The 18,379-nt window shown below is 37.2% G+C and overlaps 1 protein-coding gene across 3 annotated transcripts in view; it reads left to right on the forward strand.

Moving 5' to 3' along the window:
* Positions 1 to 18,379, forward strand: part of tln1 (talin 1) — a 97,862-nt gene that overhangs the window by 40,854 nt on the left and 38,629 nt on the right. For 2 of the 3 annotated variants that reach the window (XM_051121356.1, XM_051121357.1), the window contains exons 5-23: positions 80 to 232; positions 550 to 692; positions 1,032 to 1,159; positions 1,690 to 1,750; positions 1,837 to 1,941; positions 2,031 to 2,186; positions 3,826 to 3,927; positions 5,441 to 5,517; positions 5,618 to 5,798; positions 6,020 to 6,133; positions 7,499 to 7,607; positions 8,001 to 8,209; positions 9,533 to 9,631; positions 9,737 to 9,793; positions 14,206 to 14,373; positions 14,457 to 14,751; positions 15,061 to 15,227; positions 15,314 to 15,442; positions 18,015 to 18,128. In XM_051121356.1, coding sequence (XP_050977313.1) covers positions 80 to 232; positions 550 to 692; positions 1,032 to 1,159; positions 1,690 to 1,750; positions 1,837 to 1,941; positions 2,031 to 2,186; positions 3,826 to 3,927; positions 5,441 to 5,517; positions 5,618 to 5,798; positions 6,020 to 6,133; positions 7,499 to 7,607; positions 8,001 to 8,209; positions 9,533 to 9,631; positions 9,737 to 9,793; positions 14,206 to 14,373; positions 14,457 to 14,751; positions 15,061 to 15,227; positions 15,314 to 15,442; positions 18,015 to 18,128 — 2,567 coding nt within the window. The remainder of the gene's footprint in view (positions 1 to 79; positions 233 to 549; positions 693 to 1,031; positions 1,160 to 1,689; positions 1,751 to 1,836; positions 1,942 to 2,030; positions 2,187 to 3,825; positions 3,928 to 5,440; positions 5,518 to 5,617; positions 5,799 to 6,019; positions 6,134 to 7,498; positions 7,608 to 8,000; positions 8,210 to 9,532; positions 9,632 to 9,736; positions 9,794 to 14,205; positions 14,374 to 14,456; positions 14,752 to 15,060; positions 15,228 to 15,313; positions 15,443 to 18,014; positions 18,129 to 18,379) is intronic. The other variant, XM_051121358.1, reaches the window with a different exon arrangement.

The raw sequence follows: 18,379 nt of genomic DNA on the forward strand, positions 1-18,379 counted from the left end.
TTAGAGGTTTATTTGAACTATTACGACCCTTGAGAAGCAGTTTGAATGCAGTGAGAATAAAACACTTCTGATTTCTCAGGCATTACAAACTATGACGAGTACTCACTTGTGCGTGACGTGGGAGAGGAGAAGAAGGAAGAGACCACGGGAACACTGAAAAGAGACAAGACCCTCCTGAGGGATGACAAAAAAATGGAGAAACTCAAACAGAAACTTCACACAGATGATGAATGTATGTTACTTTCTGCCTACCCTGAAAAATACATTGATGCATTTTGTTTGCTATTTTAGCAGGTCTTCAAAACAGTACATGCAGTATATTCTCAATCAGAATTTTAGTGACCAAATGTAGCTTTTCATGTATTCTGGATTCTTGTTGACTGAATTTCTGTTCTGTACACCACATATAATTACATTTTTGGTTTTGAAAAGAAATTCCAAGGTTTTTAAGATAATGAGAAACAAGAGTTCAATCAAGTGTGTCCAAACTTTTGCATTTGGATGATATTTTGGAGTCTAGTTGCTGATGTCAGAACTGTATTTGAACAGTGAATTGGTTGGACCATGGGCGGACGCTGAGAGAGCAGGGTGTCGAGGAGTCTGAGATGCTGCTTCTCAGGAGAAAGTTTTTCTACTCGGACCAGAATGTGGATTCCAGGGACCCTGTGCAGCTCAACCTGCTCTACGTGCAGGTAAACACCACAGAACACCTTATATTACACTGTATGCCCGAATGTCATTTGTAAGTCTTTTTCCTTAGTGGAAATCTGGCACTTACTTGATTTTCATTTCTGTGACATTGCACGGTGGAAGCCGCTCTCACTATGGAATCTCATTCATCTAAATTCGTCAAATATGATCTTGTTTGCTGTAAATGTGATGATTTGTGCACTGTTTCACTTTCAGTGTAGACAAATTACTTCTTGCTAAAAATTTGTATCATGCAGTCTCTACTTAGTTAAATCAGGTTGTTGCTAAATTTGTTCAAATTCATTTGCATTTATGTATGTTGTTTATTTTTTGTATCCCAGGCTCGTGATGACATCTTGAACGGCTCCCACCCTGTCTCTTTTGATAAGGCCTGTGAGTTTGCCGGATACCAGTGCCAGATCCAGTTTGGAGATCACAACGAGTCTAAACACAAACCTGGATTCCTTGAGTGAGCTCAGTACATTTATGTTTGTTGGCTTGTTAATGTATTCAAACATTTAATCACTTAATGCAATCAGAGCCTTCAAAACCAACAGACTCTGCATTTCTCAAGCTGCACCAGAACAGAAATGCAGTTACTGAACTCAGACTTATAATAACAACATTTGTTAACATTTACGTTCATGGTTATGTTTACTTTTAGGTTTGAGTAAGTGAAAAGACAGGCAGTTTACTCTTTCAATCAGTTCTCAAAATATTGAATTTTATGCATAAACATGCATGATCTTCACTTGTCAAGCTTTTGATTAAATTACATACAATCTCAAAACATGTGACTTTTGTTACATTTCCAGCAGTGTCACCTACTAATAATCTGCCATCAGCCTAATGGACTGAGCTGTAAAATCATGATCTTGTTTTTAAACATCAGTTCCAAGCACAAGCTACTGCTAAATTCATCAGTCCAGATTGCTTTCATTCTCAAAATATTAATTAAAGTAAATCCATTAATTCTTGCTTCTCGTCTGTCTCATCCAGTTTGAAAGAATTCCTGCCCAAAGAGTACATCAAGAACAAAGGCGAGAAAAAGATCTTCCAGGTGAGGCTATGCAGGTTATGTGTGAGTTATTATTTTTCATGCTCATGTTATGAATTGCAATTTAATAATAAACGCTTCTCTTCAAGGCACACAAAAACTGTCAAAACATGACAGAGATTGAGGCCAAAGTCAGCTACGTCAAACTAGCCAGATCTCTGAAAACCTACGGAGTGTCCTTCTTCTTAGTCAAGGTAACAATCTTGCGCCATATCTGAGCTCTAATATTATTAAGTGGCTCCTGCTTTCTTGTGTTTAATGACAATGTTTATTCTCTTGACAGGAAAAAATGAAAGGAAAGAATAAGCTGGTGCCACGTTTGTTGGGCATCACTAAAGAGAGTGTGATGAGAGTGGATGAGAAGACCAAAGAGGTGATGCAGGAATGGAGTCTGACCAACATCAAACGCTGGGCTGCTTCTCCCAAGAGCTTCACCCTGGTACAAACACACTCCTCTAAACACACACGCTGTGTTCTGATAATAAATCACACTTAAACTGAAATGCCACTGTGGATATGATGTGTACTAAAGGGTGGAATAGTTCCTGTGGATATGACGTCACAGTTCTGTTTCAATCTGTCTGTCTGTGTTGCATATTGTGTTTCTGTGTCAAAGTTCCATTTCAGTCTAATTTGCTAAATACTTGGTGGTTTTTCTTAACCTCTTTAGGGATTGTTTAGGTTGAATAGTGTAGTCACTGAATATTTAAACGGTCAGTTCAACCAAAAAGGAAATTCTGTCATATTATGTCCATCGTTTGAAAATGAACACACACAAACGTTAAAGCATCAAAAAGTACTAAAAGAACTCGATAAAAATTGTTTCCGAAGATGAACTGAAGTCTTAAGGGTGATTAAACAGCTTCACCCCAGGACATACATTTGTTTTCAAGCTAGCTTTTGTGCAGAGTGTGTGTGTGTGCTGTCCTCTAATAGTTTTGTGATGTTCCTTTTGAAGTGAATTTATTACTAGTACAATGACTTTGTTACTTAATTTCTACCTTATGATTCAGATCAGTGTGCACAGGAAGTTTGATTCACATACTTATTTTTAGCTCTGACATCAAGGGCACAATTATACAAGAAACTCTTGTGATTTATGAAGTCTGTGTATCTAACGTAGGTTATACTTTATATATAAACACTGGCTGTTTCTTAGTTTTGTTTTTGTTTTTGTTTTTGTTTTTTAAAGGAAAGATCTAAGAACACATTACCAAACTTTTGTCAGCTGAACCCCTTTGAACTAAAATATTTACTTGAAGCATCTCCTGAGATTTGCTGTTAATATTCCAATAATTTAACAACACATTTGCATGTTTATGGTTCGCTGATTCCGGTTAATAGTCACAATATATACAGGTTATACATTTTCATTAAGTGATTTATTTTAAATGCGTTTATTTGAATTGCACATTTTTTATGATTTAAGCTGATTTGAGCTTTTCCTCAACTGAAAAAATTTCCCTCTCAAACCCCAATTTGGGAAAACGAATAATGCCCAATAACATTTTCAGACACGTGCAGGAATGCTAAAGCTGCGACAGACCTTTAATTGGGTCTTGTGATAGACAAAACTGAAGCAGTAATCAATGCTGTAGACTGGATTCAGGAAGAGAGATTGTTAATGCATCATGAAGCACAGCAGTAATTCAGTATTTAGACTCAGGTTGCAGACGTATTGATCACATTAAGGCCGAATCGTTTCAGTAATTACTTGACTGTTATTTTCGTCCTCCAGCTCTCTGTAAATACACACTCAGTCATGCTCTGTATTTTGCTTGTTTTATTCTTGCTGCACGTAATTCTCGAACATTGTGAATTAAGGTGGACCTGTTCCATCCCTGCTTCATAATTTCACTATAAATATTTTAAAAAGTCATATATTTGCTTATTTTGTACGCCCTAATGTATGAATGCACAATTCACTGCTCCGTAACAATGGCAGCACTGTTAACTTTCAATTACCTAATCATCTAAACAGTTGTTTTACTGTTTAGCGTTTTATGGTTTGCTGAATTATTTACACTCTTGTTATTTTTATTACCCTTTATGTGATGTGTTTAATTTTTCTTCTTCAGGACTTTGGAGACTATCAGGATGGTTACTACTCAGTTCAGACTACTGAAGGAGAGCAGATCGCGCAGCTCATCGCTGGTTACATTGATATCATTCTCAAAAAGGTAACATGTCGTGACCAATCTGATTGTTAAAATTAAATAAATCATGTAATGCCTGACCACTTAATTTTGATTTCACATATTTATTGGACTCACAAGACTAGCCTCACCCTCAGAAGTCATGCACTTAGTTTACTGACCATATATTACACTCAAAACTGGAAACTGGCTGTCATTATGAAACTTCTAGGAATAAGTGCAAGGTTTTTGTACAAGTTTACACAATACTAGGTTGTGAGCACTTTTTGAGGAAAAACAGTTTAATGGATTTGAAAAAGTTATCCATGTTTGGTGCATCAAATCTTTGAAATATGTTCAGACGTTTCTTTGTTCATTTTGTGTATGCAGAAAGTGTACACGTTTTCATAAAATTTATGTTTCTTCAGTTTTTTTGTGTTTAATACAAAGACTGTTATGGAATTAACTACTTTAGTTATGCAACAAACTCCTTAAGAAATCTCTGACAACACCTTTTCAATTACTTCTGAAGGGTTTATTCAAGTCAAGTCGAATTTATTTGTCTAGTGGTTTTCCTAATACACATTTTCAGCTTCTTTACTGAAATTCAAGTTTATATTGAGATATTATATAGTATATATTGGCCTACATGAGTATACAGTATGTTCAGATAAAATTGGATTTTTATATATATATAGAGAGAGAGAGAGAGAGAGAGAGAGAGCTATGCGATAATGTAGTTTACATTTTGTGGTGATAGATGATATAAATAGTCATGCAGCTGAGATTTGCAACATAGTATGAGTTATGTGAGTGTGGTGTATTTATGCATGTAAAGTAGTATGTATTATATATCCAACTTTTAATATTTTTCTGGGTGATGATATAATTTATATTTTTCAGTGATATAACAATCAAGCAGTTGAAATTTGATAATGCATACCCTTTAATATGGATGTATTTAGATGAGGTTGGATATACCTTATATAATTTTTTTAATTATTAATTTATGTGGTGATATGGAGAACTGTGAAACAATGCAACTGGCCACTGCCCAGGCAAACATTGGTGCATTGATTTACATGTCTCCACCTGTCTAAGCAGACATTTCCTAGACAGAATTAACTGCAATGTGGACCAGACTATATGGCGATACAAAGGTTTGGCTATGTGAGTCTGACTGCACATGATCACACATAATCTGCAAAAACAGGGATTTTGCAATGGGCAACACTCCCTAACATGAGCATACTGCATAACCATCAACTAGTTTCACAATAACGTGTCCATAGAGGTCAGTTTGTAGATGTTGATAACAGTTTCCTAAGCATTGGTGGAGTTCACATCTTCTTCTTATCATATCAGTTTAATGGTTGTGTAATGCGTCCATGTGAAATTGCTGCTGCTGGTTCTCTGGAGTGTGACGAATTTCTCAACAAACCTTAATGTTTGACCAGTCTAGAGAAGGACACAATCTAGCAACAAAGTGCTTCTTTCAGGTCCTTCTGCCATGTATCTTTCCTGCACTCACTGTGTCTGAAAACCTCTTCACCTGCAGAAAAAGAGCAAAGATCACTTCGGCCTGGAAGGCGATGAGGAATCAACTATGTTGGAGGACTCTGTTTCTCCCAAAAAGTGAGCCTCTTTGCATAGTTCATATGTCACATTGTTTCCTGTTGTAAGTCTCCGTTATGACATTGGATCTGATGGTAACCTGCGACATATTGTGCTTCAGGTCAACAGTTCTCCAGCAGCAGTTCAATAAGGTCGGGAAGGTGGAAACTGGCTCTGTCGCCCTGCCGGCCATCATCCGCTCTGGTGCCGGAGGTCCGGAGAGCTTCCAGATGGGCTCCATGCCACAGGCCAAACAGCACATCACCAGCGGGCAGATGCACAGAGGACACATGCCCCCTCTGGTCAGATATACACATGCACAAACATACCTCTGAAACTACAGCAGGTGGATAAGAAACCACAAATACCATGTACCCTGTCATATAGGGTTGAATGTGTTCTGAAAGATGGGCTCTGCTCTTGATATGAATATGAGCCGTGTCTGTAATTGTAATCGCTCTACCTGTCGGCGCTGTTTGTTTGGGCTGTACAGTGAGCTGTCTGTGTTCTCTCTGTCTTGCAGACATCAGCTCAGCAGGCTTTGACTGGCACCATTAACTCCAGTATGCAGGCGGTACAGGCAGTTCAGGCCTCTCTTGATGAGTTTGATACGCTTCCTCCACTGGGCACTGATGCGGTGAGATGCATTATTCATATAGACATGTATTTTATCTCAGTCACTTTTAAAATGTGCAGTATTTTTTTACCACAGTGTTCTGTTTGGGTCATTTTTGACCCAGGTGAAAAAAACTGTGAAAAAATATTCCTCATCTTATTTATTTATTTATTTATTTATTCAAAATAATTTTGGTTTCCCTACATCATTGTTCCAAAAAAAAAATGTAAATATATAAATATATATATATTATGATAAATGTGTGTGTGTGTGTATATATATATATATATATATAAAATCTAATTTTGTATTTATTTATTATTTCTGAAAAAAAAACTGAAACTCAAATACAAACGGTTTTTAAACACTTGTGACTACTTGCTGCTTTATTCTTTCAGTGAATATTTTCGTAAATTTGTGCATTTCTCAGCTTTATGCTCCATGCCATTGGGCACATAATGTGAGATTATTGAAAAAATACCAGTGTTATGTGCAAAATCATGGTAGTGCTGTTTTTTGAATTTTTGAATTTTTATTTTATACATTGAAGTCGGGTAATTTTTGACCTAAGCATAACAGGGGTATTTTAAAGTTGTATTGTGTTTAAAGTCGTTTTCTCTCTGGACTTTGGAGGTTAAAATATTTAACCTTTTTTTGACTAAAATAGCTTAAGCTCTGAAGCTCTAATGATAAACAGTATCTTTGCAACTTGAGGGACTGAGACATTGGTGGAGTTCTGGAATAATATTTAGGAGATTTTTGATTAAATGTGACCCTGGACCACAAAACCTTACTTAAATAGCACAGGTATATTTGTATACCTAGCAATAGCAATAGCAATAACCAAAAATACATTGTATGGGGCAAAATTATCAATTTTCTTTTTTTTTGTCAAAAATCATTAGATAAGTAAAGATCATGTCCCATGAAGATATTTTGTAAAACATTAGTAATATACATTGCTAAGAACTTTATTTGGACAACTTTAAAGCCAGTTTTCTCAGTATTTAGATTTTTTTTTTTTTTTTTTTGCACCCTCAGATTTTCAAATAGTTTAAATAATACTCGGCCAAATATTGTCCTATCCTAACAAATCATATATCAGTGGAAAGCTTATTTATTCAGCTGACCCTTATGGCTAGTTTTGTGGTCCAGGGTCACAGATTTTGTGGGAAAAATTCTATGCATAACATAAAATCAAAAATGTGAAAGGGAAAAAGTTAACTTTTGACCCAGGGCTAAATGAATAATTAGAAATTGTCAGTCTAGTCCAGAAGGTGATATACTGCACATAATGTGTGGAAAAAAACATTTGTGAGGTTTCAGAGTGATGAATGTGTATGTACTCAGTATTTGTATTAAACATCATCTCTCTCTGATCTTTAGGCATCTCAAGCATGGAGGAAGAACAAAATGGATGAGTCCAAGCATGAGATTCACTCTCAGGTGGACGCCATCACTGCGGGAACTGCCTCCATGGTCAATCTGACTGCAGGTGACATACTAACAATAACATGTTTCAGCCAGCAACACTATTCTGTCTGCTTCTTCAGCATCCCACTAGCTGACAACTCACTTTTTGTTGGGGGTGATTGTGCACTTGCTCAACAAAATATGTGCAGCTTCAGTGAGAAAAATGGTTTAGTTCACCCCACTGACTGCCTGATTTTAATTTTAAACTTGCCAGATGGTTTTGGACTCTGTAGGGCCTAAGCAGGGTGTCAAGTCAGTTCACACAGTGAGATGTGGCCGCGGGCGCTGACTCTACAGCAATGAAGCTTACTAGTAAAGTATCAGCTAGTGGGATGCTGGATATATTCGCATGAAGTGTCATCCTTCCCACAGTTTGGTCAGGTGGTAAAAGTTTGTCACTGAACGTGTCTGCCAGGTGACCCAGCAGAAACGGATTACACCGCCGTGGGATGTGCCGTCACCACCATCTCCTCCAACCTGACCGAGATGTCTAAGGGTGTCAAACTGCTGGCGGCGCTGATGGAGGACGAGGGAGGAAATGGCCAACAGCTTCTGGGTGCTGCCAAGAACCTGGCGTGTGCTGTGTCTGAGATGCTCAAGACCGCTCAGCCCTCCAGTACCGAGGTATTACCTGAGTATTTGCAGTGAAAACATGGGATTGAGAATGAGGCCAGCAGTTGATGTGGTGCTTTCATTGTGTGTTAGTAAAAGTAGGAGTTGTGATGGTGCGTTCACACCAGACGCGAATGAAGCGTTAAGCGCGAGTGATTTACACGTTAAGTCAACGCAAAGACGCGATAGACATCCTGCGAATGACGCAGCGCGAATTGAGCGTTTCGGGTGTTTGAGGCAAAAAATCCAAAAAATCTGATCTTTGGCGAATATTCACGCCACGTTAACCAATCAGGAGTTTGCTCTAGTAGTGACGTGATTACGACGTAGCGAGTGGAGGCAGAAGTCTGAAACAACAAAATCATTGTCGCTGTATGTGGATACCTGGAGCTGTACAATACATCTTTGTACTTTTATAGAAACAGGAATAAAAAGGATCTTGCTTGGAAGAAAGTGAGTGAGGAGGTCGGACAATCTGGTAAGTTGTAAAAAATGCTCTTTACTCAATTTGAGCTATATACATATTGATAAACTAATCTGATGGACCGAGACACGGCGCCAAACGAGTCTACGCCGTTTTTTAGCTTTCCATAGCACATAAAGCGCAGCTACCCACTCAACAAAATCCATGTCAGCCATTTCGCAACGAGACTTTTATAATTAAGGGTATCCAGGCAAAGCCACTATGAGTGCCTCCTCCACCATTTTGAAATCAAATAAAACTTGCTCCTGTAAACAGTAGCTTGCAACGCTTAACCCGCCTCCGAGTTCTTCTGATTGGTCCACTGCTTTGGTCTTAAAAATGCGCGAGGTGCCTCAAAAAATGCGAGACGCAGCCATAACGGTCATGTATGTCCGTCAAGCACGCTTACATAGGAAAAACAATAGAAAAGTAGCGCATTGCAGTAGAAAAATGCATTCTGTGCACGGCCCCCTACATTCCCATTAATAGTTTTTTTTTAGTAAGTCTTGACAGTAGAAAAGTTCCTGATGCATGATTTGATTTACATAGATCTACTGTCACTTTTGATATTTAAAAAAATTATTATAATTTTTTTTTTTTTGCTGCCTTGTAAGCAGTTTTTTCAGTTTTTTTTTTTTTTTTTTTTTTTTTTTTTTTTTAGAAAATGCTAATAACTAAATCTAATGAATCTAGATGTTATGAGCAAATACTGTTTTTTGTTTTTTGTTTTTTTTTATACTGAACCCAAACTTTTGAACAGCAGTGTAGCATGCAACTTTAACCCCTAATTTTTATTTTATTTTATTTTATTCATGAGCAAATGCTGTTATGATATTGTTATGATATATTAATATTGCTGTGTGTGTCTTCAGCCACGACAGAACCTCCTGCAAGCGGCAGGTAATGTGGGTCAGGCCAGCGGTGAACTCCTGCAGCAGATCGGAGAGTCCGATGCCGATCAACACTTTCAGGTGTGACACGCACATGCACTTTCACACACACACACACACACACTCTGTCTGCTGCTACACACACTCATGCTGTGACTGTAACGCATTAACCTGTGTTCTCATCAGTCTGTAGGTACAGCAGCGTTCACACACTCCAGACGGACACCTTATAGTCAAATGCTGGTAACAACACGTAAAAAGAACAATTAATATTCACCAGCCAATCCTACTAATGAAACAGTGATCATTATAAAATATGTGATTGAATGATCATGGTTTGACCTGGATAATAATTGAAATCATATAGTCACACTGAGCTTGTCATTTGTGCTATAGTAAGATCATGGTGTGGTGACGGGTTTCTAGACTTTACTTTCTCATAAATCCATATCCACTGGAAATCAATCATTTCATTTTCCACACAGTTTCTCTGCATGATCAGTTTCATAATTCAACTATTTTGTAATTCTCAGAATGATATATCTCGCTGCCATAGTTAAGATGTGTAGTTTAAAAGGTGTGTCATTTATGTCTTTCTCTTCGTTCGCTGTTATAATGTCAAGGCTGTCTAACCATATTTGATATTTGATCTCCTCCTTAGCACTTTAAAAACAGAATATCCTGTGTAGAATCTGAAATAGGTCAGATGTTGTGGGGTGTGATGTGATATATAAGGGAAACCTGATTGTGCAAATGATCTGTTTTGCAGCACTGGAGCACCGTGGTGCGTGCGGCGGTAGTTTGTGCAACACTAAAATGAAACCAGGTTTAATTCACATTGATGGGATGCATATTAGCAATTTAGGAGGACGTTCTTGTTTGTAGAAAGCATTTCTCCTGTGCATTTTGAGTCATCAGTTTCTCTGGGTCTGTGTTCCTAGAAAGAAAGACACTTTTTCCATTTTAAATGCATTTTCTATAAACTGATTTTGTCATTGTTTTAAAATTAACCTACAATTATGATGGTAAAAGGGCAGCCGTATCATCATGGATCTCAAAGCTGTAACATCTGAAATGGTTCTGAATGCCCTAAAGTATTTTGCCAGCTTTAATATGATAATATTTAAAACAAACGCTATGTTTGGTGGAGAACGTCTTATCACTCTTCACACAGCCGAACTGCTGGGGAAGTTTTGTGCTAAAGTCGTTTGCATGTTTGAATGTCCTTATTTGGACAGAGAACGCTTATCAGAACGCATTTGGTAACGTGAAGTTTAACAGTAATCATACTGAACTGGAAATTTCTAGCACCGCCCTGCCCCTTTGTTATGTCAAACACTACTTGTTTTTTTGTTTTTCTTTCATTTGAAGCATTTATAGTGACTCTAGCACTATATCTGACAGCTTTACAACTCTCTGTGTAGTGTGTAGTGCTCATATCTGGGTCATTCTCAAAGTTTTTCTGAAGCGGCAAACAGTAAATTGAAAGTATTTGGGTCATTCTATAATTGTGGGTGCATGTCATGTCCGAGAAGTGTGTTTTTAATATATTTTAATCAATATAAAGCCCCGATGCTTAATTTTCTAGTACACAATTATATTTTTCCCAATCACACTAGTATATGTTGAAAAAGTCATATCTTTTGTTCAAAAATGATGTTCATATCACACAACCCTGAGCTGTCCGATTTTAGAAAGTTGCTCATTCTACTGCATTTAAGCATGAAAATGACCTCAAATATAAATGAATTTCATAGTTTTGCCTTCAGTTAGATTAGGTTATTAAGACATTTGTGAGTGTGCTTCAAAAATAATTGTTTATTGTGATATAACTTTTATTTGTGTGCGAAAAACCATTGTCAACTAAGTTACCTACTAGAAAAAGTAATGGTTTGTCCCATTCTCACATAATTTGCACAGTATGATGATATTTCCTCTAGAAGCACATGGATGAAACACTAGAAGGGATGTTCTCTCTTTCCCCTAATATTGGTTAAATTAGCAAACCTGTGTCAAGAGTCGATTCATTTACTCTCAACAGGGTTACACAAGTATTATTGCTGCAAATTTTAACAAGACAATTTCACTAGAACGTAGTTTTGTTTATGAAAATATATTTCTAAACCTACCATATGCTCAGTAGTTCTAGGCTTTCATGTTGAGCATAGGCCCAAAACACTAAAAATGTCAACTGTGTCAACTGTGTTACCCAGTAAAGGTAACACGGTGGACAGTAGCAAACATGATTGGTATACAAGATGGTATTTTATGCACATATTCCTACAGATCACCTTTATTTATATAGCACTTTATACAATATAGATTGTTTCAAAGCAGCTATGTAAGGTTATGTTTGGGTTTTTGGGAAAAAGGAAAACTTTTTTTCTTCACATTAACAAATTCTAAATGTACCCCTAATTATAGAATGACCCATTTATTAGCAACTTGACAACTGATCAGATCACACTAAAATCAATGCGTTATAACGTTCTCTTCAGTTAACCCAACAAATACATGATGAATCTTGTCTTTATTTGAAATCTCAGGGGAGGAACACATCTGTAACAGTATTTGAGAATGACCCATATCCTGCATGTAAATGATTTAGAGCATGTGTGGGTTAGTAGGTCCATTTCTGTCACTTCCGTATTACACTACTAACTTTTCTGGTTACACTTCTGTGACATTGTAAAAACAGTGCAAATACTTGGGAATTTCAAAATCAGCATTCGTCCTTTAGAATACACTGATTAAATGATGTGTCTAGTCATAATTGGTAAAATTACTCGAGTTTAATTATAGAAAATAATTATTTTGTAGTTAAAATTAACATGCATAAAAATATATATTTTATAATATATTTTAAAATATTAAAAACAAATTGCAACCAAATTTTCCGCCATGCGGAAAACGCGGATGGAATCTTGGAATCCAGTCATAAAAACGGAATTTATTGAATAACGCGGAATGTCACATAATTGGTCGAAGTTTGCATGAATTAATCAAAAGTAGGTGATTACACTTAGATCAAACCGCAATATGGACTAGTATCTGTAAATATTACACCACAAAAATACAATTTAAATGTGAATCCTGAATGTTCTGTGTGTCTCTGTTTTAATGAATGGAGCAGACGAGCGGTTTTGTTTACTACACACACTGAAGCGTGCATGACGCTCGTGGTGATTTCAGCATCTGTCGTCTCACTTAATGAGGACATAAATACATGAACAATATCTGCTGAGAGTCACTTCATGAGCATTTGACTGTTCCATTTTAGGAAGACTAGCGTTATATCATATACACACAGAAATGTAAAGGTAGACACGACAACCCGTCAAAATAAAAGTCTGGTTTAACTTGAAGACATTGTGCCAGATACATATTACTACTGTTTCTACTACTACTAAAATTAAACAAACGTTGTTGTTTTTTTAAGTTATTTTTTGGGGCTTTTTTTTAATGGACAGGACAGTAGAGGGTGACAGGAAAGTACTGGGCAGAGAGAGAGGGGAGCGGGATCAGCAAAAGACCTAGAGACGGGAATCGAACTCGGGTCGCCGCAAGCACGTTTGCGCTATATATCGGCAAATTAACCACAGCGCTGTTGGCGCTGACAAAACAAACATTTTGTTTTAGTTTTAATTTTAATAGTAATTTCCCCTTTGTTTGCCAAAAAACTTCACATTTCAAAAATTAAAAGATAAAGGAAATTAATGTTTTATGGCTTCATTTGATAACCAGAACTTTTTAAATACACAACACGGAATTTCTGAGGGTAAATTCTTAAGGCTATTTTAAGAATAAATTTGAATAAATTAAGTGTGCATTCAAATAATTAAACATGCTAAAACACAGAATTTGATAACAATAAAACATGGTGAGGAAAAAATAAATCATTTCATAGGGCCCTAAACATGTCATCTTTGTTAAACCTTTATTAAATTGATGTGAAATTGTATAAGTTTTATGATTTTAATTAATTAGACATGATATTTGATTTAATACAATTTAATTTAACCATTAAAAAGGAGTTAAAACAAAAAATTAAAACAGAATTTGGAAAAAAAAAAAATAAAACGGAATTTGGGAAAAAATAAAACAGATTTCATAGGGCCCTACATAAGTGAAAGTGAAGTGAAATGGCTTCCCGGAAGAATATGATTTTGTTTATTGGAAAATTGATTAGATCATAGAAGCAGGCTTTGCAAACCAGATGTTTAATGCAGACTTGCATTGTGTAAGATGCATTCTGAATAGAGCAGCTTGAAATTGTGAAGCATATGCAATTTTCTTCCATATTTTATTATTGCAAAATTAGAGCGAAATGTCCTGCAATATTGGAACTATTTGGTAATCATAGAAAAAAAAAGAAGATTCTGTTTTGAACAGCTGTCTAGCATATTACAATACATTTAACCCCAACAGTATGAATCATCTGGTTTTAGCCATGCCAACTCGCAAGCTGTTTTTTAAAAAGGCCATGTACCAAATACAAAGAAATTATACAAGTTTAGAATCTAAAAAATCTATCGTTTGCAATAAAAAAATTGTACTAAATTAGAAAAATGAAACATTTTCCATGACTTATGGAACTATGCCTGTCTAATTAAGTTAAATAACTTGTTTATTTGTGTGCATGTGTGTGTATACAGGACATGTTGATGCAGTTGGCGAAGGCTGTGGCTAATGCAGCGGCGGCTCTCGTGTTAAAGGCCAAAAATGTGGCTCAGAAAACAGAGGATTCAGCTCAACAAAACCGAGTGATTGCTGCTGCCACCCAGTGCGCCCTTTCAACATCACAGCTGGTGGCCTGCACACGAGTGAGCGTTCACACACGACTCATTCACAGACAGACTGGCTGATCTCAGCTGATACTCATGTGTGTGTTTTATCTGTGTTTCAGGTGGTGGCTCCTACCATCAGCTCACCTGTGTGTCAGGAGCAGCTCGTCGAGGCTGGGAAGCTGGTGGCTAAGTCTGTGGAGGGCTGTGTGGAGGCGTCACAGGGTGCGACCAATGACGAGCAGCTGCTCAAGCAGGTGGGCGTGGCCGCCACAGGTGTCACTCAGGCTCTTAATGAGCTGCTGCAGCATATCAGACAGTACGCCAGCGGAGGACAGCCAATCGGACGGCACGGAGAGGCCACTGACCGCATCCTGGATGTGACGGATAACATCTTCAGCTCCATGGGAGACGCAGGTACCAGGAACATGTTTAAGCAGTTTTTTTCATCCGTGATCATATCTTTAAAAGTCGTTTTCCAGAACCTTCACCCTCTGTGTTCTTCTGTGCTGGAGCAAGCTGCCAAACTGATCTGCTGAGACGATTGCAACCTTTAAGAAACAGCTGAAGACACACCTTTAGTTTACTTTCTTGTTCTAGTTTTTTGTATCTCACTTCTGCTTGTGTACTCCTACTTTTTAGCTTTTATATAAAGTAAATGCCTACTAATGTCAAAACGTATGTATAATCAAACTCATGCACAGATATGTTATTCTCTGCGTTCAGGGGAAATGGTGCGTCAGGCCCGTATCCTTGCTCAGGCCACCTCAGATTTAGTCAATGCGATCAAGGCTGACGCCGAGGGTGAGACTGACCTCGAGAACTCCCGCAAACTCCTGTCTGCAGCCAAACTCCTGGCTGACGCCACGGCCAAGATGGTGGAAGCTGCAAAGGTGGGGCAGAAGGCGCCTCAGTGTGTGTTTTTAGACTAAACAGATGTGCATTCAGAGCTGATTGGTTGATGTGTGTGTGCCGACAGGGTGCAGCTGCTAACCCGGACAGCGAGGAGCAGCAGCAGAAGCTGCGTGAAGCTGCGGAGGGTCTGCGCATGGCCACCAATGCTGCGGCGCAGAATGCCATTAAAAAGCGACTGGTCAACAAACTGGAGGTGAGGACTGAAGCGCACAAGGACTCGAAGATGACGTTTTTTCTCTTTTCGAAATAATTGCCTGTGCTGAGATGAATTCTACAATTGTTGCCAACTATAATATATCTTTTCTGCCCTATTTGGGTAAAGTTATATGATGTTTTATAACTCATGGAGTTAAATCTTGCCAAAGGCTACAGTGAAAAAGATTTATCACATTTTTAAAGACTGCAGTATGTCTAGCTCAGTGGTGCAGCTTCACAAGTAACTTGTTGCAACTTGTAAAAAAAGAAGAACTCTTAGACGTCAGGTTTTGCAAACTCTACAGACCTGTTTCTTTGTTTAATACTGTTTTAACTTGCTTGTTATCTGCCCTGACTCTTGAGAGAATTATGGCTGATATCTGTCTGTCTGTCTCTATCTAACTTGCCTGTCCTATCAGCAACCTGCCAGAGCACTCTAGCAGCCAGCCAAAAATACTCCAGTAACTTGCCAGAAGACCCAAGTAGTCCAGCTGTCAGCTAGAGCAGCCTAGCTCTAACAATGCCTTGCAACTACCAAACAGAAAAGTTTATAATGTCTAGTAACCAACCAACGTACTCTACCACCCAATCAGAAATAGATAGCAACACCTACACTCTTAAAAATAAAGGTGCTTTAAAAGGTTCTTGCCATAGAAGAACCATTTTTGGTTCGACAAAGAACCATTCAGTCAAAGGTTCTTTCCATCTCTTTCTTACCTTTTTATAGTTTGAGGAACCTTTTTTACGCCAAACAGCGTAAAACGGAAAGGTTCTTTAGACGTTAAAGGTTATTTATGGAACCATTTGGGTAAAAAAGGTTCTTCTATGTCATTGTGAAGCACCTTTATTTTTAAGAGTGTAATAAACAGGCAGAAGACTCTAAGAACCAACCAGAATCGTCTGTCACTTATGCTTACTAAGGATGCATTTATTTGATTTAAAAAGCAGTAAAAATGGTGAAATATTATTACAGTTACAGTTTTGAATTTTTACTGTTTGAATATATTTTTCAATTTTACATTTATTACTGTGATGTATTTTTAGCAGCCATTACTCGAGGGTTCATGATCACATGATCCTTTTAAAATTGTAAAAATGTTCAAATTGGAAAAATTTACTTTAATAAATAGAAGTAGACTTCCGTAAAAAACATTATTGCATTATTCCAAACTTTTGACTGGTTGTGGATATATACAGTTGAGGTCAAAAGTTTACAGGATGATCCACAGCTGTGTTTTTTTGTTTTGTTTTGTTTTGTTTTGTTTTGTTTTGTTTTGTTTTGTTTTGTTTTGTTTTGTTTTGGTTTGGTTTGGTTTGGTTTGGTTTGGTTTGTTTTGGTTTGGTTTTTAGTGATAGTTGTTCATGAGTCTCTTGTTTGTTCTGAACAGTTAAACTGCTGCTGTTCTTCAGAAAAATCCTTTAGGTCTGACAAATGTTTTTGGTTTTCCAGCATTTTTGTGTATTTGAACCCTTTCCAACAATGACTGTATGATTTTGCAATCCATCTTTTCACACTGAGGGCAACTCAGGGACTCGTATGCAACTATTACACAAGAACTATTACAAACACTCACTGATGAAGAAAAAAAAAAAAAAAAAAAAGCTGCATTAAGAGCCGGGGGTGAAAACTTTTGAACAGAATGAAGATGTGTAAATTTTTCGTATTTTTTGCCTAAATATCATATTTTTTCATTAGTACTGCCTAACAGAGGCTACAGAAGATACTTACATGTTTTCCTGAAGACAAAAAAGTTAAATTTACTGTGATCTTCAAATTCAAAAAGTTTACTCCCCCCGTCTCTTAATGCATTGTGTTTCCTTCTGGAGCATCAGTGAGCATTTGAACCTTCTGTAATAGTTGTCTTCAGTGTGAAAAGATGGATCTCACAATCATACAATCATTGTTGGAAAGGGTTCAAACACACAAAAATGCTGAAAAACCAAAGAATTTGTGGGACCTGAAGGATTTTTTTTGAAGAACAGCAGCAGTTTAACTGTTCAGAACAAACAAGAAACTCATGAACAACTATCACTAAACAAAAAACACAGCTGTGGATCATTCAGGAACAACACAGTATTAAGAATCAAGCATATGTAAACTTTTCAATGGGTAATTTTTTATAAATTCAACTATTATTTTCTCTTGTGGACTATATGTAAGCATCTTGTATGTGAAAGATTTTATTCAGGTCAGTACTAAACAAACAATAACATGTATTTTGTATGATCCCTCTTATTTTGGGTAAAATAATTAACATTTTGCAGATTCTGCAAGGTGTGTATAAACTTTTGACCTGAACTGTACCAAGGCGCAATATGGCAGAATAAATCTTGCTTTCTAAATAAAAGAGCCGATCACTAATTTGAGGATTAAAAAAACACATCAATGGGTCAGGTGCTGTCAGATTTTATTGCTGATTTAAAATACTTATTTAACTGTGAGTTTGACGAGCAGTTTTTGAGATTTTAGAATTTTCCCATTCAGGCAAATAGAAGTTGGTGTGTGTATCTGTGGCAGCTCTATCTGTGGTATTATTAATAAATATATTTGTGTTATATTTGTTTGTCAGAATGCAGCAAAACAGGCCGCAGCAGCCGCTACTCAGAGTATCGCTGCTGCGCAGCACGCCGCCTCCTCCAACAAGAACCCTGCGGCCCAGCAACAACTCGTACAGAGCTGCAAGGTGAGTGTCATGGCGACACCCACTTCCTGTTTCTGTTGGGTTAAAACTCGTTCACATAAGCGCTGTGTTTGTAAAGAAGTGATGTGAAAAGATGTGAAACATAAAGCATAGTTCTGTGCATCAAAGTGCTTAATATTTATTTTTGATAAATTACTAGTTTTCCTGCTTGCAGCGTGTTGTGCTTATTATATAGCACACACGGCCTAAATAATTATATAAGTCCTTGATAAACAACTTGACGTAATAACACA

This window comes from Labeo rohita, chromosome 10 (genome assembly GCF_022985175.1).
Source record: "Labeo rohita strain BAU-BD-2019 chromosome 10, IGBB_LRoh.1.0, whole genome shotgun sequence".
In the NCBI taxonomy this organism is placed as follows: domain Eukaryota; kingdom Metazoa; phylum Chordata; class Actinopteri; order Cypriniformes; family Cyprinidae; genus Labeo; species Labeo rohita.